The 25,316-nt window shown below is 43.4% G+C and overlaps 1 protein-coding gene across 1 annotated transcript; it reads left to right on the plus strand.

The window, feature by feature from the left end:
* The first annotated feature begins 1,763 nt into the window (after positions 1-1,763).
* fmn2b (formin 2b) lies at positions 1,764-24,995 on the plus strand. Its single transcript, XM_085762277.1, has 20 exons — positions 1,764-3,903; positions 6,620-6,870; positions 9,417-9,595; positions 9,758-9,932; positions 10,522-10,527; positions 11,079-11,137; positions 12,290-13,284; positions 14,016-14,160; positions 14,804-14,891; positions 15,049-15,110; positions 15,804-15,895; positions 15,989-16,118; positions 16,262-16,408; positions 18,278-18,337; positions 18,546-18,666; positions 18,792-18,884; positions 19,284-19,335; positions 20,855-21,004; positions 21,141-21,222; positions 22,761-24,995. The coding sequence occupies exons 1-20, from the start codon at positions 2,180-2,182 to the stop codon at positions 22,785-22,787; spliced, it is 4,638 nt and encodes a 1,545-aa protein (XP_085618403.1). The 5' UTR covers positions 1,764-2,179; the 3' UTR covers positions 22,788-24,995.
* The last annotated feature ends 321 nt before the right edge of the window (positions 24,996-25,316 follow it).

Consider the following 25,316-nt stretch of genomic DNA (forward strand, 5'->3'; position numbering starts at 1 on the left):
TTCAAATGTATTGTTACGACCACGCCTGGCCCTGTCTGCCCGCCATAATGCAGCTGATCACTTCCTGCAGGAGCTGGCAGTCATGGGTGGAAGGTCGTCAGGGACTCATGGACCTGCCCGGACTGATTGTCTCTCTCTCTCTCTCTCTCTTCTCTCTCTCTCCTATAGGCTCTAAAGGGTTCTGGGTTTGATTTGGTGTTTCCTTTCACATGCACAGATGCACTCACGCTTCATATATCAACACACTACATTCACTACTAATGACACTGCTATCCACACCATGTTACTTTACAATACAACATTTTCATCAGCACTGTCATATATACTGAGCCAGTTTGTGACACTCTTGATCTAGTTAGTATCTCTCTATGTCAGTTTTCAGTAATAACAGGAACAGTCTTGTTGTGGTGTCAACTTGAAAATGAGATGCCCTCAACTTTCATATTCAATATCAGGTTTAGTGATAAATCAGTTTCAGTAAAATGTGTTCACATGTACTGCAGTGACCTGTTTGATGTAAAACTTTACATGAAACAAAATGTTACAGTAAAAAAAAAAAGTGAAAATTTTAATTTGTGTGGCCATTTTGTTTGGCTTTAATTAAGGCACAGGCAATTTTCTGTCACACTCTAGGAAGTATTTGGTCTTTATGGACCAAACGTGTTTTGCATGTCTATTAAAGACTGTGGAATGCAGTTAGCAATATTTTTGTTTTACATTGTCAAATCATGAATAACACCTGTTTTTCATTTATAACATTAAGTCATACAGGAGAGAGCAGAAGGTGAGGAGATGGCAGTGCCAAGTCTCATTTTCCCCTTATCCCCCTTTCTTTCCCTCCCACCAACATTGAGAGGTAAATGTCGTCAAAAACTCTGAGCACATCTATTCGTTAGCAGGTTTTTTCTTGGTGAATCGTGATTGTTGCAGATCCTTATTTTTCCACGTCTTTATAGGAGCCAACTGGCAGGTTCCCCATGATGTGATGCCCCCTTTAAATATTATACATTTTTAATACATGGGAAAATGGAATTGTGAAATGGAAGATGATAATTAGTGTTATCTCCATAAGGTCTAAAATTATCGGTAAGTGTTTAATTTACAGGCTGTTAATTACGTGATAATGTTAAGAAATAGCCAAGAAATCACAATTAATTGCATAGTAATGTCAAGAAATAGCCTAGAAATAACAGTCAATTTCATAGTAATGTCATGTTTTTCATAAAGGCAAAAGATTACACATGCTTTTCATGCTATGGATTTTTTTGGGAAAGGCCAGAATTTTTCTCCACCAAGTTCTTGCAATTGACCGTTATTTCTGGGCTATTTCTAATCAATCAATCATTATTTCTTGACTCTTTCTCAACATTACAATAAAATTGACAGTTATTTCTAGGCTATTTCTCGATGGCCTGTAAATTAAAGGGTTACCAAATTATCACATCAGAAACAAAGCATCTACTAACTGTTAATTGTGTGTATGTTTTTTTTTTTTTAATGTTTTCCATTGGAGGTCTCTTTATTTGAATGCAGCCCACATTTTATTAGCATTGTGGGTAATCTGAGCAGCAGTCTATGAATCATGGGAAATGTAGTAAAGACGTGTATAACTGCACTGACACAAGAGGTGGGGTAGTGTGGGGCAGCATATATATTCAACCACCAGCAGAGAGCAGCATCTTTATTCCTCTCAGGCTCTTTTGCTCTCTTTTTTTTCCCAGCAGACCTTGCTTTGTGTCCCCATCCCAGCGGCTCTCCATCTCTCCCAGTCTGCCTCCTCGTCAGTGCTCCACTGAGCAGGCAGTGCCTACGTCACTCCTCTCAGCAGATGGAGAGGAGGAAGAGGGGGAGGGTAAGACAGAGAGAGCAACGGGAGGAGGAAGAGGGAGCTGTATGTCTCTCCTCCTGCATCAGCGCCAGCATCACTGCCACGCCAGCTTTCGTCACCGGAAAACAACGAGGAAGATCTTGACACAACAGAGATTAGGGGAAGAAGAGGAAGGAAAAAAAACCCCATCAGCAGCAGCAGCTCCTCCGCCTCCACCAGACGTGCATCCACAGATTAGGCCGAGACGCTTCTACCCTCCAGGCGCAGGCACTTAAAACCTCTCCTGACTGAAAAAGCTACCACAGGCATGACCTGAGTGAAGCAGGCAGCCATTGGACGCTCTCCATCGACATGGGCAACCAGGAGGCTAAGCAGAAGAAAGCTGCAGCATCGGGTAATGGAAGCTACCCTTCACTGGATGAAGGATGGAGAGAGGGAGGAGGGGACGTGACAAAAAAAGGGGGAAAGAAACTCCACGGTAAGCATGGAGGTAAAGGAGCAGGCGGCGGTGCAGGAGGAGGGGGGGTGTATGGCACCGGACCAGGCAAGAAGAAAAACAAATCAGAGTCCAAGTCCTCTGTTTTCTCCATCCGCAAGAGAAAGAGCAACCTGAAAGGGAAAGGAGACGCGTGCTCCTCGGTAACGGGCTCAAAGGAGGACGTTTTAGCTTCTCAGCACGATGAGCTGGACAGCACCAAAACACCTGACCTGTCTGCAGACGAGCTGGGACAGTCGGACACAGAGGCTGCTTTCCCTGAGAAGAAAAAGAAAGTGGAACAAGGGAAAAAGGATGGAGCTGGAAGAGGGGGAGGAGGAGGAGGAGGAGGAGAGCAGAGGCAGCAGATGCAGCGGAAAGCCTCGACAGCAGCAACCTCTCCCGCGGAGGATGGAGGGCACAAGGGGGGGAGCTCGGGGTCGGACACAGATATCTACAGCTTCCACTCAGCAGCTGACCACGAGGATCTGCTAGCAGACATCCAGTTCACTATCAGGCTGCAGCACCAGCAGCAGCAGGGGGAGGCTAACTCAATTATGGAAGCGCAAGAAGGGGGAGAAATAGATCTGAGCTGGGGGGGAGGAGGAGGAGGAGAGGGGATGAGGAAGCAGAGTAACGGAGTGGTTCAATCACCTCCTCCTGAGGAACTTGACCTGACCCCCGAATTAGAGCTGGGGTCTGATGCCCTGTCATTCCTGGAGACGGGAATTCTGTCTGCCCCTGCTGCCAAGCCCACGGCCCAGCCCCCGGCGCTCCGCCCCCCTCCCCTCCATACAGAGGTGCAGGAGAGGAGGGAGGCGGACAGGGAGGTGGGGCGTCCGGAGCTAAATGGGAAGGGGCAGAGGGAGAGAGAAGCCTCTCTTTGTGTTGCCACGGGCACAAAAGACCAGCATGCTTTGGTACAGCAGCCCCCTCTCACAACCATCACCATGGCTACTGAATGGGGGACAGCAGTCAGCCCAGTCGCCATGACGACTGGTGTTAAGTTTGACAGCACTGGGAAACCCCCAGTGGAGGAGGAGGAGGAGGAGGTGGAGGTGGTGGAGGAGGAAGCAGGAGGTGAATCCCCTCAGGAGGACAGGGGGTCCGGGGTGGAGCTGGATCTCAGCCCCCCACCCACAAACGGCCTCAGCAGAAGCCCGGAAACCAGCGAGGGGCCGAGGCCGAGGCCGGGGGCCCCGTTTGAAGGAGGTGAGGGTCATTTGGCGTCGGACACCAGTGCAGAGTCTCTCGAGGACTGCCTGAGTGCCGGGTCCGAGCTGGCCCACTCTGCCCCCGCCAGGACCGGCACCTCCCCCTCCCCCTCCGCCTCCACCTCCCCCTCCTCCCAGCAGTGCAGGAGGAGCAGCAACTGCTTCGCCCCTCTGCCCCCCCAGGAGAGCCCCACACTGGCCAAAAGACTCCTCAGGTCCACCTACTCCTCCACCTCCTCCAGCCCTGTGGTCAAACCCTACCCCCCCATCTTCCCCTCCTACATAAAGACCACCACCAGACAGCTCAGCTCCCCGGGATACTCCCCAGTCCTGTCCCCCTCCCACAGCCCCCTGTCCCCGCGCAGAGCCCACCATCACCTCCACAGGTACCTGTGGTGCATGTCAATGATCTGATCTGAACGTCTTTGATGTTACTTTCCCTCTGATGTGATGCTGGTTTAAAAGAAACTGGGATTTGAGTTTAACTTTAAGCAGGAGAAGCAGAGAGGTGGATTCTCTTTGATTAGTAAAGAAGAAATTCTCTTGGGATTCATTGCATCATTATTTCAAATGATGTCATTACTCAGTTAAGTGTTGAAGTGTTGCTAGCTGCATGATTGTAGCTATAAACAAACATCCAGGCTAGCTGGAGTCATTCTGAAGGAGGAGTTAAAGTGAAAATCCAAGCTGTCAGTTTATTGCCACTTTCTGCTTCCATTAGGGTGTGTACCTAAAGTACCTCACCATAATGTGGTGTGTTCACTTTCAGTTTCAGTTCTTTAGAGCAGGGGTTCCCAAACCTTTCCATGGCAAGGCCCCTCTCGAATAGCGTTAGCTTCTGGCCGGGGCCCACTTTGCAAACCCACTGGGTTCTGAAACAGTTAGCAGTTAATGGTCATGATGTCATGAATGATACTTTGTCTGGCAGGCAATTTGAAAGATGAGCATGGCAAATAAGGTTTCGATATGTTATATTATCATAAATTAGATTTTATAATAATGCCCAAAATACAATAATTCGATCTTATTTTGTTATTTGCATTTGTTGAAAAACAACAGAAAATGCACGCACATCCACTAAATCTGAAAGCTGGGTGCCAGACACAAAATGCATGAAACAGGCAAAACACAAAGTCCACACATACATAACACCAGCAGCAGCTCCAAGGTAGTTGTTTATCATCACCTTGATTATAAACAATTACCTTGGAGTTGCTGCTGGTGTGCGGACTTGTGTTCTACCTATTATTTGCATTTGTTCTCATCTTCCCTCCAATTCGCTGAGGACCCCCTAGGAACTCCTGGCGGCCCCCCAGGGGGCCCTGGCCCCCACTTTGAAAACCACCGCTGCATCAATGATTATGATGGAGCTGCTTTGTTTAGCCTGTGTTTCTTGCCCAATTGTCCACTTTGCTGCAGTGACTGTGCTCCCAGCTCTTATCACAATAACTTTGAGTAGGCTACAGTGTTACTAATGGAGTTGATGGCCCGAGCTGTGACCCAGTTTATTATAAACCAGGCTCCCAAACTCTCACTGTAGTTACTGTTGCTGCACCTGCCAAGTCTTGTCAGGATCTCATTTTAATCAGTTGTCAGCTCAAATCACAATTATCATTGTTAGATCTCCACTGCTACTAATGGATTAGTGGTTCAAAACTTTATCTCAAAGTGCATTTAAGTGCCTCTGCTGACTTGTATTATCATCTGGATGTTGCAAAGATACTGTTATTTTTATTATTAGATAGCCTATACAGTTGATGGCTCTATACTGTATAATACATCATGTTAGCTCAGCACTGCAGTAGGTTACTGCCAAAAGAATTAAGACTAAATCTAACAGGCCGCAGGATTAAAGTCAGAATGTATGCTTCTGTTTCTGCTGGCTGGTTCACAGTGACAGAGCACAGTGATAAATCAGCAGCAAAGCCAGTTTTTAAAAAGACAAACGACGACAATGAAATGTAGCCGTCCTGCAGCCCGTTGCAGTGACAGGGGAAACAGATGTATCACAGTGCCTGATATCAATCATGTGCATCCGTGATGTGGCCTGCATTTATTTGAGTGGAGGAGAGAGAGCGGCGTCTGGCACGGGAAGAATACAAATCGAGCCCAAAACTTTGGCTGCCGTTGTGTTCACTTTACTGGAAGCAGGAGTTCAGTGACAAACACACACACACAGTGAAACACACACACATCCTGGAGGTTCACTCTGAATACTGAGGGGACAAATCAGTTTCCTTTCAGCTTCAAGCATCTAATGATGTGTATGGTCAATTCGAGATATTGGAGGGAACAAATGACAACTATCGGCGCATGTGTGCTTCCCGTCAGGCCCAGCCTACAAAATAAGGCAGCTGGCTTTAACCCACTCCTTATTTGTGTGGGCCTGTGTTTCTGTTCTGGACACAGTCATCCCAGCTCTTCACATCGAGTGCTGCCTCACGCACCACAATGCAGGACTGGAACTTTAAGGCCTGGCAGCCCTGCAGTGCCTAGTTACTGTTGCTAAGCTATGATTGGGCTGTTTGTGCTGTTAGCTGAGGCATTAAGTGACCTATCAATTATCTATTTAATGGACCGTGTTGTTAATTTTCTGAGATGGAGAACACACCTGGAGATACAGTTTGACCTACACCAAGGTAGTTGATGTTAATATCTAGGAATTATATCAAGGAAGCATTTCCCAAACAACAGTAACAGTATCAATATAGTGATGGATAGGTGGATATTTTTTGGATGTTTTAGCCTTTTATAGACCTACTATAAATCTTAAACTTAACTATACTACAGATATTTTGTATGTATAAGTCTTATAAGTTTTTTATCTCCTTCCTTTCACCTCTATTCATCTTCAGACAAAAACCATGCTTGAGATATAGTCCATCACATTGAACATAACCTTTGTTGTTGTGGCAAGCAGCAAATAGCTAGATATGATGTTATCATGGTTTCTGGCTTAGAAGTAAAGTTGGTTTTAGGTCTTTCAAAGTCAGTCTATGCATGTTTGTATGTATACATGTGCTGCATTTTACTCAAGATTCAGTTGAATTGTCTGAGCCACCTGATCAAAGTAAATCAAACTAACAACATGGCTGTCAACAGGACCATGGCCGAGGGTCACCAGGTCCGCAGACAGCGCTCACGAAGCCTGGCTGGGTCTCTGAGTCGCTCAGCCGACTGGACGGAGGAGCTTGAGAGGAGGCTGAGGAGCAGAGAGGAGGACGGAGGAGTCTCTTGTGGTTCTGGAGAGTATCTGGTGGGCTACAGAGGAGGAGGCAGCCAGCCCTTATGTGCTACCAGAAGGTCCTCCTGTGGACAGGTCTCTACGTGTGGCTTTCAAGACATCTTCACTGGTGAGTACTGCTCCCTGGGACCCTGAATGCAACACCATACATGGCACTGAGGACAAAAATGCTTATAAATCTGAATCTGAACATGTAGGTTTCTATATACAGAACAGTTAAATGGGTTGTTTTTAAAAAGAAAAAAGAAAAAAAGATCAATACATGGAAGACATGACCTCTCTGTCCACATTAAAGGCTTTTAGTCAATGTCCTAGACATAGATGGTGGGCAGTGGCACACTACAGACATCATGATGTCAGTCAGTGTGTCATTAATAATGCATTTAGGCATTTTTAGCTGGAGACAAGCTCAACACATTGATCCTGTACGTCCCTTTACGGTTCTCTTCAGCTTGTAAACCAACAGGTAAACTTCATCATCAGAGTGTGGCAGGTTACAGCTTATCATGTTGTAGTTAAGGTGCATTTGTCCCAGTCCAGATAACTAGACTATGTGAGCCTGATGTGGTTCCATCACTGCTGATGTGTCTGGCATGTGGTGAAGACTCTCAGTCAGAGATGTACAGGAAAACCAGCTCCTGGTTTCTCTTTACCTCCACATCCCATAATGCTACTTTCTGAATGATGAGCTGTTTGTATTGGAGCTGTCATGGGGCCAAGAACATCAACAACAGTAAAGTAGCAGCGGTAATGTACTGTCTGGTTCAAAGACAGAAAGAGTGTGATGAAATAATACGCTGGTTGTTGCAAAGTTTTTCACTCTTTAACTGCTGTTTACTGTATCAGACAGTTACATGAGCTGAACTGAACAAAACTGATCATACTATCAAATGAAGACAATTGAGGAGGATATGTAATATGCTGGTGTGAGGAGAGGGGCTTAACCTCATGTTTCACTGTCTGAAAAGATATTAATATTTTATTTGGACCACTGACTTGACCTAGTAAGACTCAAATACCCTTCCCCCCAATATGTCCAACAATTTCAACAGTATTTGAAGAATTCAAAGTGTGAAATGATCCCATAAGCTTAAGATTTAATTATCATATCTCAGAGAGAGAGAGAGAGATTTTACCTCCTCAAATCTGAGCACACTCCCTCCAGCAAAAATGGAAAAAAAAACAAAAACATAATCATACCAGGACTCCGACCCCTCCCTTCTAAATAATTTGTGTAGCTTTTCCATCACAAGGACAGATTTCCTCTTTCCTGTCTGCCTCTTTGTGGTTTCCCATCTTCCCTTTAAGCTTTTGAGCATCTCCTCTTCTTCAGTCTGCTCCAAAATCTCCTCCCTGAAGCTCTCAGCCAGGAGCTTTAGTTAGTTTTTCCCTGTGGCATCACATGTCACACTCGCCCATCACAAGCTTGGTTCCACTCTAGGTTTATACTTATACTCTCTCTATATATAAAAAGTACTCTCAGATAACTTCAGTTATGATTCAGCACTAAAATGAACTTGGCTGCATGTCATTCATTTGGGTCAGTGTCCATATGAGTGTGAGTACAAGCTGCCTTTCTGCATGGGCCCTGCTGACCTGTGTCTTTCTCACTGAGGTGCTCTTCAACGTTGCTGAGTTTTTTTTTTGTTTTTTTTAATCTGACACTGTCCCCTATAGGCCACACAACTCTTTCTGTTCCTCATGTGGAGGAATGATCTGTTCATCTTTCTCTTTCTTTTCCTCTCATGTTTTCTTGTGGCTTCTCTTCAAACCCCTGCTGGCTGCTCTATGACATTATACATTTTCTCCAGGGCACAGACACAGTGATGAATAGGACAGCTCACTCAGTATGGTTCCTTTTTCATCCGTCAAACTTTTTAAAAAAAATTAAAAAAAGTTCAGCCCTCTGAGTTAGGAGTGTGAACACAGCACACAGCAGGCAGTTTGATGTATGTAACACACTCTCATGCCCACGACCTCTGGTGCCAACTCCACTGCCTAAGACCTTGGTAGAAATTTCAGGCTGACTTGTTTGTGAGACATGGACCGACAGAAAGTAGACAGAGCCCAGAAACAGACTGGAACTGCAGGTGTGGGTGACCACCAGGGGGCTGCTGCACACCACACTCCTATAAGACTAATAGAAGTTCACTTACTTCAGTTACTTCATGCTTCTTATTCACTTTATGTAGCCACATCTACATCACTGACTCCTGGCACCAAGGGCCTGGCTTGATGCCAGTGATGACATCTGTTAATTGCTAGTTAACAAGTCTAACTCATCTAATCTAAGTCCTATTATTAAAGCTAAAGTGTCAAGTGTCAATATATTTACACTGTGCTTATGACTCAAGCTTGCAGTATGACTATTAAAAACACATCAGTTGGTGAGTAAGAGATGTGGGAATGACTCTATAACTGTCCTAAGAAGGCTGCTAGACTACAGCATGATGTGAACAGGTAACACTGGAATTAAGACACACTCTGTGATGTGTTGACCTGATATTACCTTGACATAGCAAAGCTGATCTTGGTATCTCACCCTGTTGTAAAGTTAACCCCTTCCTCACATGTGGGGACAACTAACTGACATATCTGTGGTTTCCAGTTGCACACCGACCGTTTTGTTTCTGTCTTTCATTGACGCTCGCCCAGGTCGGACTTTGCTGGAGAAGCTGTTCCTGCAGCAGCAGCAGGAGGAGCCGGAGGAGGCTGAGAGGCTGTGCTCCAGGATCTTGGCCATGGGCCTCCTGCTGCCGTTCACCGACTGCTTCAGAGAGCAGCTGGGAGGCAGCAGCACCCACATCTCCCCCACACCAACAGCCAAGTTTGATGTAAGTGGTTGCAGCTCAGATGTTTTTTTCGTGAGGTATTTGTGTCACACATTTTCAAAGTCCTCTCTTTTAAGTATTTACCATGTATTTATTTAAAGCAAAGTGAAAGACTTTATTCAGTTCTCTTTCCATTTACTAATTTGCTCCTATTCTAACTCCCAGCATGACCAGTTGTACACCTGGGCAGCCGTTAGCCAGCCGCACTCCCAGGATCCTCTGGAAGGAAAGCTACTTGGGCAGCTCAGCAGGTCAAGACAAGACAATAGACCAGGAGCCAAATCCACAGAGGCTGGTAAAAACAACACCACACATGTCCTGCACATACTGGATGTCACATGCAAGAGATCATCATGTTTGTCTTATTATCTATAGATGCTGATATTTGGTTAGTTTAGTTTTATTATTTAATTTATCTATTTGTGTTGTTAGTGTTGATTGAATTCAAGTGGATTCACCCCCAACACAATCCTCCTAAGACGTCCTGTTTCCAGAGGAGCCACTGTAATGGTTTAATGTGTAATCAACATCACCATCAACATCAAAATCATCAAGTTGACTGACTTGATTGACATTTACAGCGCTGGAGTGTTTAAAACTGTGTGCTGTGTCAGCGAATCCCACATAACAGTGCCTGGTGTCCTTGTGGTACTGTTGTCAGTTCTGTGACAATAATATGATTTGCTCTTGTAAGTTTTTAAAGCTTGACCGTGGAGGCCTCCTGTCAGTCAGCTGTATGCGTTCACAGTTTGTTTCCTCTTCCCTCTCTTCCTCTCCTTCCCTCCTCTGAATGGGATTTCTGCGTCTTCATGTGCAGAGGACAATCAAGGTCAGTAATAGTTTCTGCAGCTGTTAGCTGTATTTTTGTGCTGATTCAAAGCCTGAGAATGTGCAAACACTGGCAGGCTGCCATTGTTGTTGGGCCTCAGGTGAAGGTTAGTCGGCCTGTTTGCTAACATCAGATCATGAAATACACCATCCTGTACCACAGTGGGTGGAGGCTCCCTGAAACCTGAGTACCATGTGCTGTTAATATGTTGAGTATTTCTATGTAGTCTGATTCAGCATCATTGGCTGCTATTTTCTTCGTCCTGATTCAGTGTCCTGATGTGTTGTGCTATTTTCACATGACAAATTCTGGTGTTTTACTACAATTATATGACAGTTCTGTCAGAGTTTTAATTGACACACTGCAGCTGGTTTGCTCAGGCAGGTACTCTCAACCCATCTCTTATTGAATCTAGTGCATTTTGGTACAAAAGTGATGATGCTTGAACTGGTTGTTGAAAGGTTACCTGGTTAGAGGTAAAGAAAAATGTCGTTTTGATATAAGCTGGAAACACTGAGCAAAATCAGGATGGTATTATGTATATTAATGACTTCATGCTTCTATGTGTTAATATTTACCCAATGGATGATGAGCCTTGTGAAAACTGTTTCTACTGTGCTGTATTCTCCTGACCTGCTGATGTGTCTCTTTGTCCAGAACACCAAGCAGCCACCTTGGGAGTGAACCAACAACAGACAGAGAGTCAGGAATGTCTGGTCAGTCACTTTAATTTTCTCTGCCCGACTAAAAGCCTGAAGCTTAAAGCAGAAGTAAGTGATATATTTGTGTTAATATAAGTCTTAAATAGTTATATCTTCCGACAGCAATCACTTACATAGAGTGTTTGGTCTGAAACACGGGTCTCTCAGTCCCTCTGCTCTGCTCTGAGCCGAAGAGAAAACATTTATCGTATCCTACAGTTTTTATCCAATGAGGAGAGAGAACGGCATGCAGGGCTGTGTGTGCAGCCAAGGGACGCCGTGAATGTGGCGACGTAGGGACGAGGACTGTTATGGTGCGTTCAAGGAAACTCGTATTTTTCCGACCGTGAAGTCGTACCAGTTCGATCTGGTACGAGTTCACCGGTCGGAAGTTACGAGTGGCCGTTATAGTGACTTTCACCGGTAAAACAGGTCGGAAAAACACGAGTGGGTTGCCTGGAACGCTACAAAGTCGTAAGTTGTGACTTGAAGCTGTAATTTACGGTTTCAAAAGCCTGACTGGAACGCAGCATTAGCGAAAACGACCGGACCACTTACTTCTGCTTTAAGTGAAAAACTGAGTGGTACAGAGAACATTATATTTCATTCTTGTCCAAAATGATTTCACACATAATTACTGTGCATGATCCTAATTAAATGTGTCTTTTTTTACTCTTCTGAGATAAAGCATTTTCAGTTTCAGAGAAATAATGGATGTGAATTTACAAACCATAAAAACATTGTAATGTAGAACATTGTAATGTAGAACCGGGGTTCAAAATAACAGTGCCATACACTGTTATTTTGGGGGTCGCGGGCTGAAAGGTTTGGGAACCCCTGATGATATAAGACTTGTTTATAAATAACTTCAGAGCTCATTTTGCTGAGTGAATAAAGGCACCCCATGTATTTAACTGAACTCAGTCAGACAGTGGAGAGCACACCAGTCAGAGGAGACATCCTTCACTGGTGTTACATTACAAATGGAGAAGCTCTTCAAAAAGGAAACTTTAACTACTTGAATAAATCTACTCTGTCTGTCCATCCCTACCAATTACATCATAGTCTACTCTGCCTGGTCCCATGATGTCAGTATTTAACACAGTCAACTTGAACACAATCTATGTTTATGCTCTCATCCAGCTTGTGGCTCTGTCTCGTCTGCAGGAGGAACGTGTCCTCCCTTCAACCAAACTGAAGGAAAAACACATCAACGTCATCCAGCAGCTGGAGCAAACCATAGAGGACCTCAGGACTAAGATTGCTGAGCTGGAGCGACAGCCCCCTCTGCTGGACAGGGACAGCGTGACCCCCTCCATCACCACCACCACCACCACCACCACCACCACGGACAAGGAGTGTGGTGGAGACGAGGGCTTGCTGAGGGCTGTGTGCGATGCTCACCTGCAGACGGAGGCGGCTCCGTACCCGGACAGCCTGGAGGCCAAGTCGGTGCAGACTTCGCCCATGGACGACAGCTTTAAGTTCAAAGTGCCTTGTAGTGAGTCGGGTGGAGTCAGCGGCCTCCTGCAGCCCCCGCCCCGGCAGGACGGCTTCCAGTGTTCCTGTCAGCAGCAGCCTCCTCCCCCTCCTGGAGGAGCAGGGCCTCCTCTCCCAGGCCAGACTGTGGTACCTCCTCCTCCACCACCTCCTCCTCCACCCTTACCAGGAAGCTCAATGCCAGCTCCGCCACCACCTCCTCCTCCTCCTCCCCTTCCTGCTGGCCTTGTCCCACCACCACCGCCGCCACCCCCACCCCCTCCTCTCCCTGGTGGGATTGCTCCACCCCCTCCCCCTCCTCCTCCTCCTCCTCTTCCTGGTGGCCTTGCCCCACCCCCACCCCCACCTCCTCCTCCTCTCCCAGGTGGCGTTGCTCCACCTCCTCCGCCTCCTCCGCCATTACCAGGATTTGGAGGCCCACCTCCTCCTCCACCACCACCACCACCTCCAGGCTGTGGACCTCCTCCTCCTCCTCCTCCACCAGGAGCCATCTGCGTTCCTCCAGCTTTTCCAGGGAGCCTGGGCTCCCTGCCTCCTCCCCTGCCGTTGGGGCTGTTCGCTCTGGGTCTGACTCAGGAGAAACCACCCAGGAAGGCTCTGGTGGAGCCGCCCAGGCCCATGAAGCCGCTCTACTGGACCAGGATCCAGCTGGAAAGCAAAAAGTAAGGACGATAAGTAACAGCTGTAGCTGCGATCGCCTTCAAATGATGCCACTTCTTTTAAAACTTCCATCTTGAGTTGGAATAGGATGTGCTCTAGATAAGGAAAGGAATAGTGAAAATCTTGAAGGGACTGTTCAAAGATAGGAGGACAAGTTTGGTGTTAAGAGTTTTGATGGTGGTCTGTCTCACTGAGGATGGCTGTAGACATTATAATGTAAAAGAGTAACCTGGATACAGTGGCTCATTGTAGTTTTCAAGAAATGTCACTCAAACAGGAAGCAGATGTCGGGGATTTGTTGGGGAACTATTTTCAGTAGTGGATCAATTCACATTTGGTGCCATAGTGAGTGCTAAGGGGAGCAGGACATTGTGTGTGGGACTGAGTCAAAATAAACTACAGTGTGTGTTTTCATGGTGATGAAGGAACATGTCACTCTGTACAGAAGCGTGACTCACTGATGTGTTTTTAATTATGTTTGGGAACAATGGAGCTCTGTGGCTCACAGGATTAAGTTGTATCAAGCTGTGAGACACACAAAGTGGTAAGTTAGTAAAAGACGTTCAGTGTTGGTTTGGGTCTTGTTCCCTCATGAGTTAACCTTCACAATAAAATAAAGAAAGATCGATGTGCTAGATTGAAGCTGCATGCAAGAGAATGGGGAAACTGAATGACCCACAACAAGGTCTACGTGCCACTTGTACTGTAACGCTGTTGTAACTGTGTTTCTCAGGGAGGTTTCTTCTTCATTGGTGTGGGACACAATCGAGGAGCCTGATGTGGACTTTGATGAGTTTGTGGAGCTGTTCTCTAAAACAGCTGTAAAGGTGAAGAAGCAGCCGCTGTCTGACACCATCACCAAGTCCAAGGCTAAACAGGTCTGTGTGCTTCTGTGTGTTTACATCTTTACAAGTGGCTTTTCCATGACTTCTTCTTTAAAATTAAACATTTTATGTGGCTTATAGACCTTCTCTGCAGTCAATAACTGAAGATGTTTAAATAAAAGGTTTGACAAAATTTAACATGCTATCTCCACAACTGAAAAGAGTGGTTTTTTTTATATTTCAACAATGTAAAAAAAATTGTAATACCATTTTGAAGTGTGTTTATTTAAACAACTTGGTCAGAGCTCGGGTTCCTGGCTTGGAGGCTTCGTTGATGATCTTGTGATGTTAGTATAGCATATGTGATATTTGTGCATAGTAGCTACATTCTACAGCTACAGTATATATATATGTATATAAAATTCATGTGTAAAACATGCCAAAATGTATAATGATATACTATATAGCTCTACAACATTTTGGTAACCCCTGACTTTCCTTTAATTTCACACCATAGCCTACTGTCATAGTTTATCTTAATCCTTTTGGAAAGATCCTTTTGATTTTTGTCAGTTCCGCTTTATAATGTCAAGTCACAAAATACGTTATGTGGAGACATTTAAGAGGACTAGAGAGAGACAATGCATCAAACTACATGTAAGCTTTTGAGTCTGACCTTGTGTCTGTGTGTTTTCAGGTTGTGAAGCTGCTGAACAACAAGCGCTCTCAGGCAGTAGGCATACTCATGTCCTCTCTGCACCTTGATATGAAAGACATCCAGCATGGTGAGTTCATCTGTGTGTACAGTACAGGTTCAAGTACATTTAGATTAGTCTCGTCTACCTTCGCCTTATTTTCTTTCACCACATTCGACTTTACTTTTCACTTCTGTGATGAGTCGACAGTGACTTCAGTCTGTCTCTCTCTGTCTCTTTCTCTCAGCTATCCTGAACTTAGACAACACAGTGGTGGACCTGGAGACTCTGCAGGCCCTGTATGAGAATGTGAGCAACACACACTCTTCACAGTCTCATGCTGTCTGTCTGATTATATCTGGTGTATGGTCATATGTGTTTGTTACTCTGCTTAATCTGGAATAACTGGGTAGCTGGAACTGTAACCCACTGAGTCACAGTACTCAAAAGTATTTTAAACTATTTCACTAGACTGTGAGTAAATAATACTCACCTGTATCTCAATAACTAATTTAGTCCAAGTGCAGATCATTTCAAATCAATACACAGTAGTTTAGATAAATATGACTAACAATAGACTATGTTGTGAAGTACTGTCCTTCAATCTGATAAAATATATAGAAGGACAAAGGTTTGATGTCAGTGTCTGGCCTGACTAGATGAGTATATGAACACATGGTGTGGTGTGGTGGCTGAACAGTAAAAGAAAAAGAAAGCGAGGGGACACCGACACACTCACCTCATAATGTACAGTATATGACAAGCAAAGACAAGATTAAAAGAGAAACTGGTTCAAACATTTTCTTCTTGTCAAGTCTCTGTATTGGAACCTATGTTTTACAGCTGGGCCTCTGGTTTCTTTCATGCTGATTTCACATCATATAGTTTAACTGACACGACTTTACTATAGTATATTACAGTATAATATACTGTAATATACTTTCAAGTGTTGTAATATGCACATACTTGAGATGAAGTGTAAGACGTGTGTCTCTCCCACAGAGGGCACAGCAGGAGGAGCTGGACAAAATCGAAAAGCACATCAAGTCCACTAAAGACAAAGAGAACGCTAAACCTCTGGACAAACCTGAGCAGTGAGTTTGTCCTCTGATAAATCAGCACTGATGAGTGTGTTACTCTGATCACTGGAGCTAAAGCAGCCTGCATGTGTGTGTGATGTGTTGCAGGTTTCTCCACCAGCTCTCTGCCATCCCAAACTTCTCTGGCAGAGTGTTCTGCATCCTCTTCCAATCCAGCTTCTCTGAATGCATGTCATCTATAACAAGGAAGCTGGACATACTGCAGAGGGTGTGCAAGGTGAGTCCGGTCCAAACAGCAGATAAGCTGCATATTAACCTGTCAGAATTAACCCCGATCACTAAGCACTGTCTTTTTGTGCCGCCTCCATCGTCTCCATCATCTCCATCATCACCCTCTCTATTCTCTGGTGTCCGCTGCAGGCCTTACAGGACAGTGAGACGGTGAAGCAGGTTCTAGGTCTGGTTCTGGCCTTTGGTAACTTCATGAATGGTGGCAATCGAACCAGAGGCCAGGCTGACGGGTTCACCCTCGACATCCTGCCCAAACTCAAAGATGTCAAGAGCAGCGTGAGTAAAAATGGAAAGAAGCTGAAAATAATCCTCGACCTGATTCTTTGCAGCCATTGGTGTTTTTTTTAATTCATTCATTTTATTTAAAGTATTTCTGGGGGCTTTTACACCTTGATAGGACAGTTAGAGAGAGGGGCAGGTAATGGGGAGACAGCTGCAGCGAGGACTATAGCCTCTGTGTATTGGGTGTCTGCTCAACCTTTTGAGCTATACCGCACCCCAGTTTTTTCTCCCGATGATAGTATTAGTACCATTTAATTATTATGACAATATAATATAGTGAACAGTTACATCTATCAAACCTCTATCTATCTAATCTATGCAGAGTTAGGGACTAGATTCTGACTCAGTGTGTTTCCTGTGGCATCTAAGGTGTAAATGGACAGAAATGATTCTTTTCATCCTGCTCAGCCATGTCCTCAGTCAGTCATTTACTGTAAGTCTTCATGCAGTCAACCTGCAGAAGCTCTCTTGGAGTAACGTTTGATTCAGTCGTTCCCTCTCACAGCCAAAAGGCACAGACAAAGCGATGTGGCCCTTTCTGTCCCTGTGCTCTGGCTCTAGTATCTTCTACCCATCTATTCCTGTGTAAACAGTTTCCATCAGCTGTTTGTAGTATCCTCTTAACACCGAGGGAACAGTTCAGGAAAAATCCACATCACCGTGTCATTATGAAAGAGTTGACATGCAGGGTTACCTGAGCCAGACTGCGCTCACAACAGATTTTCTGCTCTGCACACAGATTATTAAACGCTGTGGTAGAAATGAGCTGTGACCATGCACCGTGCCAGCTGTGATCTCATCAATGGGATTTGTTGGTGCCATGTTCATGTTAAATCTCCGGTATAAAAGGAATAATACATGCACTGTGACTGATGTCCTGTTCAGAGGAGAAGTGTTTGGACTAACAACTGTAAACCCAAGTGTTAGAGTGACAACCTTTTATTCATTCATGTGCGACTAGTGGACGTTCAAACGTAGGTTTTCCTGTTCATTTTAGAAAAAATATTATTATGTTTCACATATTATGCTAATTATGTTTCACACTCTTCTACTTTATACATCTCTGACTAAAGCAAAAGATGTCAATTACTGCTTATGTTCCAACGAGTTTTACTTATTAAACGTGCCCAAAGTTCATTCTGAATGCTTGGAATGCACTGCAGAAAACTTTAAAGTTAAAGGAGCTCATCAACCTTGCAACTTTGGAGCGGCTTCATAGCACAGATGTTCTTGTTTTAATGTAAATCCAGAGTCTTAGTCCTGTTGCTTTTATCTTGCATGTATTTGATCTGTTTTGTGTGAGTGTCTGTGTGTTCTTAATTGTTGCAACTTTCCAATGCTGCTGTCTTGGCCAGGCTTCCCTTGGAAAAGAGGTCATTGTATCTCAACGGGACCGACCTGGTTAAATAAAGGCTAATAAATAATACAAATAAAAATTTGTATAAGTGACATAGTAATTATCTTTATTTGTAGAGCCGTTTTTAAACCACATTACAAAGTGCCTCATGCATGACAGCATACCACCAATAACAACAGGGTCAATTAGAGCCATCCCCTGCTCATTTGTGCTGCGGTCTATAGACTCCAGGCTACCACAGTGGGATTGCATCATGGGTAATGTAGGCAGCAGGGTTTCCAGGAAGAAGAATATGAGGAAGAAAAAAAGACAGTGTCTCAGTTTCTGCTGATTTTTTTTTATGTTGAGTGATTATATATAGTATGTCAAGTGCTTTTTTTAAAAACTCTATTAGTTGTGAAAAAGACCTAGCTTGATAGTCACTGAGAACATGTGAGGGACATCATTTCCTTTAAACCAATTTCTGCACTTCTCTAAACTTATGTCTGTCTTTTCTTCAAATGCAGGACAGCACAAAAAGTCTTCTGTCCTATATTGTCGCCTACTACCTCCGACATTTTGATGAGGTAAGCTTTCATACTTGCTTCTCCTTCCTCTCAGTTTTCCTTTTCATTCGCTCTCTTCACTGTGTTGTTTGACATAATCCTTGGATCAGGCCTCCACTTGTATCTAGCTCATATTCAGAGATATCTAGCTCAACATATCAAACATATAAGATTGTTGTAATTATTTCATGTGATGATGTTTAACATGTTTGTGTGTCTCTGTCACTAGGATGCCGGCAGGGAGACGAGCTTGTATCCTATCCCTGAGCCTCATGATTTGTTCCAGTCTTCACAGATGAAGTTTGAAGACTTTCAGAAAGACCTGACTCGACTCAGGAAGGATCTCAGAGGTAACACACACAAACACATACACACATTACACATTATACATACATTCCTTCCTTACTTTTGTACCTAACTTGTCACAGTTGTACATCTTGACCTGACTGTACTGTTCTCTTGATACTTTTCTCAGCTTGTACATCGGAAGTGGAAAAAGTGTGTAAGGTTTCAGATGAGGAAAACTTGCAGCCTTTCAAAGACAAGATGGATGAATTCCTCACGCAAGGTAACACAGAATGTATTAAGACAGGTGCAGCAAGTGAGACTCTACAAGTGCCACAACAAAAAGCATGTTGTTTATAGGTTCCTATTCTATAGGAGGGGTCTGTACAACTGTCCCCCAAACACTCGGAGCTAAAACGTTTTGATATTAGAATAGAAAAGCTTGTGGGTCACATCGTAACAATATCTTTGGCAGAAGAGGGCTGACTCTGGGAAAGGGGCAGTGATTTGCAAGTACAGAGGGCCACACATCATAGAAGTGGGTCAGGAAGGAAGGAATTATTTCTTGTTATATAACTTTTCTCTGGGATGAATTGGGCAGCAGCTACTGATAACAACCACACTGACTTGTTTGTTTTGATCTTTTGTATTTCTCCTTTTTATTTTTTATTTTTTTTTTTAGCTAAAAGTGAACTGGAGACCCTGGAAGCAAACCTCAGCAGCACTCACAAACTGTAAGAACAACCTGTTTCATATGTACTTAAACTGTCTAAATGCCTGAGCAGTTTCTATAGCAGCTGCAATGTAACGTCATATATACACTGCTGTTCTGAAATATGGTGCGCTGGAGGATAATGGGTTTCTGGCAGCTTCATGTTTAGTTCTTTTCAAGTCTTTAGCCGTTTTCTTTTTTTTTTTCTCCACACATTTCTTACGACCCTGTTGACTATGTGCAACAGAACATTTGACTTTTCAGTGATCACGCTCCCATAATTGAGCTGCTTCTGAGAGTGTTGCATCCATCTGAAAGGCATTTTACAATTTTTGACATTTCAGAGTCTGTTAAAATCTCTTTTATAGGGTGTTGATCACTTTGGCCACACACTCCCTCAAAACACAAATACACATCAACTCATAATGATTAAATCCAACAGACATTCAGGTTTGTATAGGTTGAAGTTGAAAAATATTTATAAAAATGATAATAAGGTCAAAATACCCGTCTTCCCTAATAATTGTGCACGCAGTGTAAATGACTAGGCCACCTGGGCTGTCCTATTGGTCAGGGGCATCTGACCAATAAAACAAGGCAAACATCAAACATCTAGAATAAAAGGAGCCTTGATGAATGCATGAATCTGAGCAGATTAGTAATAGTAATATATCAAGAAAAGAAAAAGAATGCAATTGTCTCTATGTACTTTGACTTGGACAGTATTATTTACAGTGCCAGCCAGTGCTGTTTGTGTAAGACCACAGAAGATATTCTGATTGGCTAAAGGGTGGGGCATACTTCCTGTCAACAGCTCAGTTCTAAACTTTCACCGCACCACCTCCCTCTTTCAGTTCCCTCTAATTGTACAAGTGGTTATATATAGCAACCCTTGTGCTGATGGTGATAACACACATATGAATATGGAGTATACAACTGTGCTCATATTTCATTGACAAGAATGGTCACTGTCATCCTGAGAGTTAACATCACCTCTTTCTTTAAGCACAGGATCTTTTCCCTCATGCTCTCAGAATCCTTTAAATGGTCTTTGACAATCTCCAGCAGTCTTTCATATAACTTCTTTCCAGCCACTCTACAATAAAGCCTGATTGATGGAGAGCTGCTGGGGTGGACGTCACTCCAGCAGGTTGTCCATCTCGGAGGACGTCTGAAGTTCTCTTAGAGTGACAGTGAGAGTTATTGCCTCTGTGCTCCTGAGAACACTTGGAGATGATCTGTGCTCCATCCAGAAGACTTTGCAGTTTTTGATCAATAATACTTTTTCAAAAGTTGCTAAAAACATCCTTTTACTTTGACATTAAGGATTATTAAATGTTGACTGAATGCTACAAATGATAAATTTATCAATTTAAAAATGGAAAATGGAATCTAAGCTTAATAAATCAGAGGTCACTGATAGGGTCTGGACCCAGACACTGTCCTTTCTGGACCTATATAACTTATTAATTACTGAAAAATATCCTCTTTTTTTTTACCAGTTATTTGGAGTGACTCTGTGACTTTGTGACTTGTGTCAGGTTCCTGGAGCTCACAGTGTTCTTCTCAGTGAAGGCCAAGGCAGGTGAGAAGGAGGTTTCACCCAACACGTTCTTCTGCCTCTGGCACGAGTTCTCCTCTGACTTTAAGGACCAGTGGAAGAGAGAGAACAAGACTATTCTCAAGGAGAGGTAGGTTATCACATCCTGCTACAACCTGTTGTTGTTTTCACATTTAAATAGAGTGATATCAAAACTTCAATGCAAAATGAACACCATTAAAATGGATAAGCACCCTAATGCTGAGTAATGTATTTGTATTCTGCAGGTTAAAAGCAGCAGAAGAGTGTTTCCGTCAGGCCAAGGAGAAGGCTTCCTACAGTGTCAAACCTAAACATGCCTCTGGCATTGTGAGTTCACCTTTCTTCTTCTTTTTTTATGATTTCACCAACCTAAAGGTCAGAAGATTAGTCTTAAATAAATCTTTCTGAAGAGGAAAGGACCTAATAACTACCATAGCTCATCATGGCAACAAAGACTAGAAAAACAAAGAAAACAAACACATTTAAAGTCACAGTGCACATTATTAGGTACAACTGTACATCTGGGTATTCATGCAATTACCCAGTCAGCCAATCATGTGGCAGCAGTGCAGTGTGTACCAGTGTGACCTGCAGATATAGGTCAGGAGCTTCAGTTTATGTTCACATCAAATTTAAGAATGAGGGAAAATGAGATCAGTGATCACCCCGAGGCCAGACTGTCTCAGGAGGACGGCCCGAGGATCAGGCAAGTGCACAGAAGCATTCTGGAGGGGTAAAGGGTAAAGACTGGGCCTCTCTAGAGATTGAGCTGAACATCAATGGTGAAGAACAGATCTGGGTGGAGGTGAAAGCAGAGCAGTTGGATCCCTTATCAGGGGCTGAGATTAAGGACAAAGCTAGTAACTACCAGATCACTAACAAGGAACCAGGAAGAGGACACAAGGATCAAACTTATTTCAACTAGAACACCTGACACCTGGATGTTGAAAGCTCTGCGTCACAAGAAAGCAAATCCCTTGGCCAGCTGAGACTGAAGCTTAGACTGGAAGTTGGAGACTTGGGGTTGATGCTCAAGCTGGTAACTGGAAATCATGGGCTGAAGTTGAGACTGTTCACTGCTAACAAGGTGCTGTTTGGTTGACGAGCACCTCCATGACCTTTATTCCTTAATAAGCACTCTAACCTAGATGTCTGCTAGCAAAGGCACAGTAGATTCCCCCAAAAGGAGACAGCCCCAGGTCTGAATCTGTGACAGGGTGTATCTCTGTGTAAAAAAGGCCTGAGGATTCTGGGGGAAAAACTGGAGGCTAACATCTTGATGCCTAGCATGCTGGGAGGATGACTGGAGGCTAGCACAAAGAGGCTTGATGACAGGGAGCCATAAGTCAGAAGATTGGCTGGGGATTTGGGGTGTAAACAAAGTCCCAAAGCTATGTAGGCAACAAACACACAAACATTTCTATGTTTCAATGTAGAATCTTTACTTGAAAAGTAAAAAAGGGAAAATACAGTGAATGATGCTCCTAAATGCTTCCATATGCATACATACATATGCATACATTGCGGCAAATTAGTACCATACTAAGGGACTCGAATGGTCGGCTGTGCAGGTAGTTAATGCCCCTTTGCATAATGTTTGGGAAAGATGGCTAACATGGTTAAAATAATGACATTGCCAGTGCTAATTGCTACTATAAGACAGACAAATTTTGCTGCTGGTAATGAAAGCAGTGAAGTTCCATTATTAATCCAGCATCTTGAAAATGTATTTAATTCTGACTGTTACAATTTGTTTTCCATTAGGCATAAATCTACCTGCTACTTACCCTGGTGAAATAAGCTGTTAGTCTAAATATTCATTCTCTTTTTAATGCACTTGACCTCTGTTTGTGTCCTTTCCACAGAAAGCCAAGCTGGGCATGAAGATTTGACTCTGTAGACTTGGCGGTGAGTCACGGTATGAAGTGAAAAAGGAACGGACAGCACAAATAGGGATGGCATGTACTATCTGTCTGGCTGAGCCTGCTCTGGACATCTTCTCTCATTTATTTATGTCTAACCTGCTCTATGGGCCTGCTGTCTTAAGTTGCTTCTTCTAAAGCTCAACCTGGGCCACCAGGCAACAGGAATCATGGACCTTTGGGATCATCACAGCCGAGACATATGACATATACCTCACACATGGCTTAAATAACACCACACTGTGTAGTTTAGAAACCCACATTTTTGACAAAAGAAATGATTTTATTTTTATTTAATTAAGATCTTAATTATCTTTAAAAAAAAATCACCACAAGCTCAGTGATGAAGACCGACTTTGTTCAGAATCGGCCCGACTGACCCAAACAACAATGACAAGACTTGCATTACTGATATTGACTGTAACTGTCTGATAGGCTGCCGTGTGTTATTTGAATGCAGCTCAGATCCACAGCTGTGTGAATCACACTCCCCTCCCCCTGAGAAACGCTGAGTCACTTCTTCTCTTTTGAAAAAAAAAAAAAAAGAATCATTCCTGGTTGGTTTTCTAACACCTGAGGGTACTGGTTGTAAAAGCAGGTGTGTTTTACTAACACAGGTCCAAGACCTCTATAAATTCAAACACACCGCAGACAGCTATCAGTCATAAATATAACAGAAATGCCAACTGGTTCCAGACAGCAGGTATATGAAGTCATGATCTGTTTTTTATATTCAGTAAATGTCATCTTGGGCCCAGATGTTTCTGCTTGACAGGTTTTTCCACCATTTTTTAATTTTTGAATGTCTCTTGGAAAACAGCCTTTATCCACTGTTTTCTATTTGTTTATTTCCTTTTTCTATATCTTAATTTTTAGTCTGTTTTCTGCCTTTACTGAACGGTTATTGTCCAGAGAGATGGAAAATATGGGGAATGACATGCAGCAAATAGTCCAGCCACCTGGGCATCAAACCAGTGACTCACTGCTCAGGGTATTTGCACTGATGCGGTATGCACCCTAACGTCTCAGCTATCAGGTCACCTCGACCCTTTCTATTTCCATCCAGTCTTAAATCTCACTGTATCTGAACTTCTGTTGTCTATGCCATAATATCCTCCCATAAAACATGTTGCCTAACTTTTGTAGGTGTAGTTTAGTTGGCGCATCAGTGGCGTGAACTTCCATGGCAACTCACCAAATTGTCAATAGCCCTTTTTCCAAAGACCTTGCATTAAAGGAGAAAAATCTTGGTCAACATCAGCTTTCAGCATGATTACCCAGTACCATATTTTTTGATCGTAAAATTAAAAAAAAAAGAAGGAATATTTGAAAAAATGTTATTGAACTTATTTTACCATTAAAGCAAATTTAGACGTTTGTGCAACTTTGGTGAACACATAGAGGTCAGACGTTGTTTTTTTCACTTGTTCTTTCTTGGCACTTGATCTGAAAGTGAGGCACTTTCAGATTCAGGCCAGCTTCAGCAGCCACAGATGTAACAGAGGACTGTGGTGACTGGCACTGATAAGCGGCACTTAAACACTCAAATGAAAAACAAAACAAAAAAACAAGTGATGGCTGCTGTTGTGTCAAAAAGTAGCAGAGATGTGGGTAATCGCAGCTATGAACTTCTAAACAACGCAGTAGCTCTTCCATGTGGTCACCTTGATAATCTCATCACACACTTTCATGGACTCTCACGTTACCACAATGCTGTCCAGATGTAACTTCTCATTAGAAAATCTAACAGTGCATTTTTACAGCAGTGTTTATCAGCAGGAGAAGTGTACTTACATGTGCAATTTCAATGTATTTCAGTGACATGCCATATTGTACCAGGTATACCATAGGAAGTGTGTGAGAGTGTGTGTGGTTGATCACATTTTTGTGGTTGACGAGCTGTGCGGTGAAGGATGTGTGTTGTGCATCGAACTGCAGAATTAAAGACTTTATTAATGTAAAGTAATACATTGTTAAAAATGATTGTGAAACACATTTTGGGCTCCTGTTAGTGAGATCTTCCTCTGTTTGCTGGAATGATGCTCACTACAGGAACCCAACGACATTTGAACTGTTTCATGTGCAATAAATGTTCTTGTATACATGTATATGAAAGGGATGCATGGGGTCAGGGTGCAGTGTAATTTCTGTAAAATAAAGAGAATGACTTCTGCATTATTTTTTGCTTGTATGCAATATTTCACCGAGGCAGGTGATGTGACTGACAGGGGAACAGGAAAAATTCACAAACAGTTCATTTTTTTCTTAACAGCAGAACTGCACAGTGTTAGATAACTGATGACACTAAGTCTTAGTCCAGACTACTCTATGCTAGCCTCTATTGCTCATTTAAATCTCTTGTTCACACTCTCTTACAGTGATTTTTGTGATAAAAGTGAACACACAGTTAAATGTGCTGCACATCCATAACAATTAAAATGTATTAATCACTTGTTTTCTTTTTTTAATCTCATATAAGCAAGCATCTTTTAGTGCAAC

The sequence above is a fragment of the Trachurus japonicus genome, chromosome 19 (assembly GCF_045865225.1).
Source record: "Trachurus japonicus isolate A0001 chromosome 19, Traja_1.0".
Lineage (NCBI taxonomy): Eukaryota > Metazoa > Chordata > Actinopteri > Carangiformes > Carangidae > Trachurus > Trachurus japonicus.

What these genes read in the sequence shown, in the direction of transcription:
- fmn2b (XM_085762277.1), top strand. Translation starts at nt 2,180, where the DNA reads ATGGGCAACCAGGAGGCTAAGCAGAAGAAAGCTGCAGCATCGGGTAAT. An exon ending in CACCAACAGCCAAGTTTGAT is followed by an intron (nt 9,596 to 9,757) that starts GTAAGTGGTTGC and finishes TCTAACTCCCAG; the next exon opens with CATGACCAGTTGTACACCTG. An exon ending in ATCCAGCTGGAAAGCAAAAA is followed by an intron (nt 13,285 to 14,015) that starts GTAAGGACGATA and finishes TGTGTTTCTCAG; the next exon opens with GGAGGTTTCTTCTTCATTGG.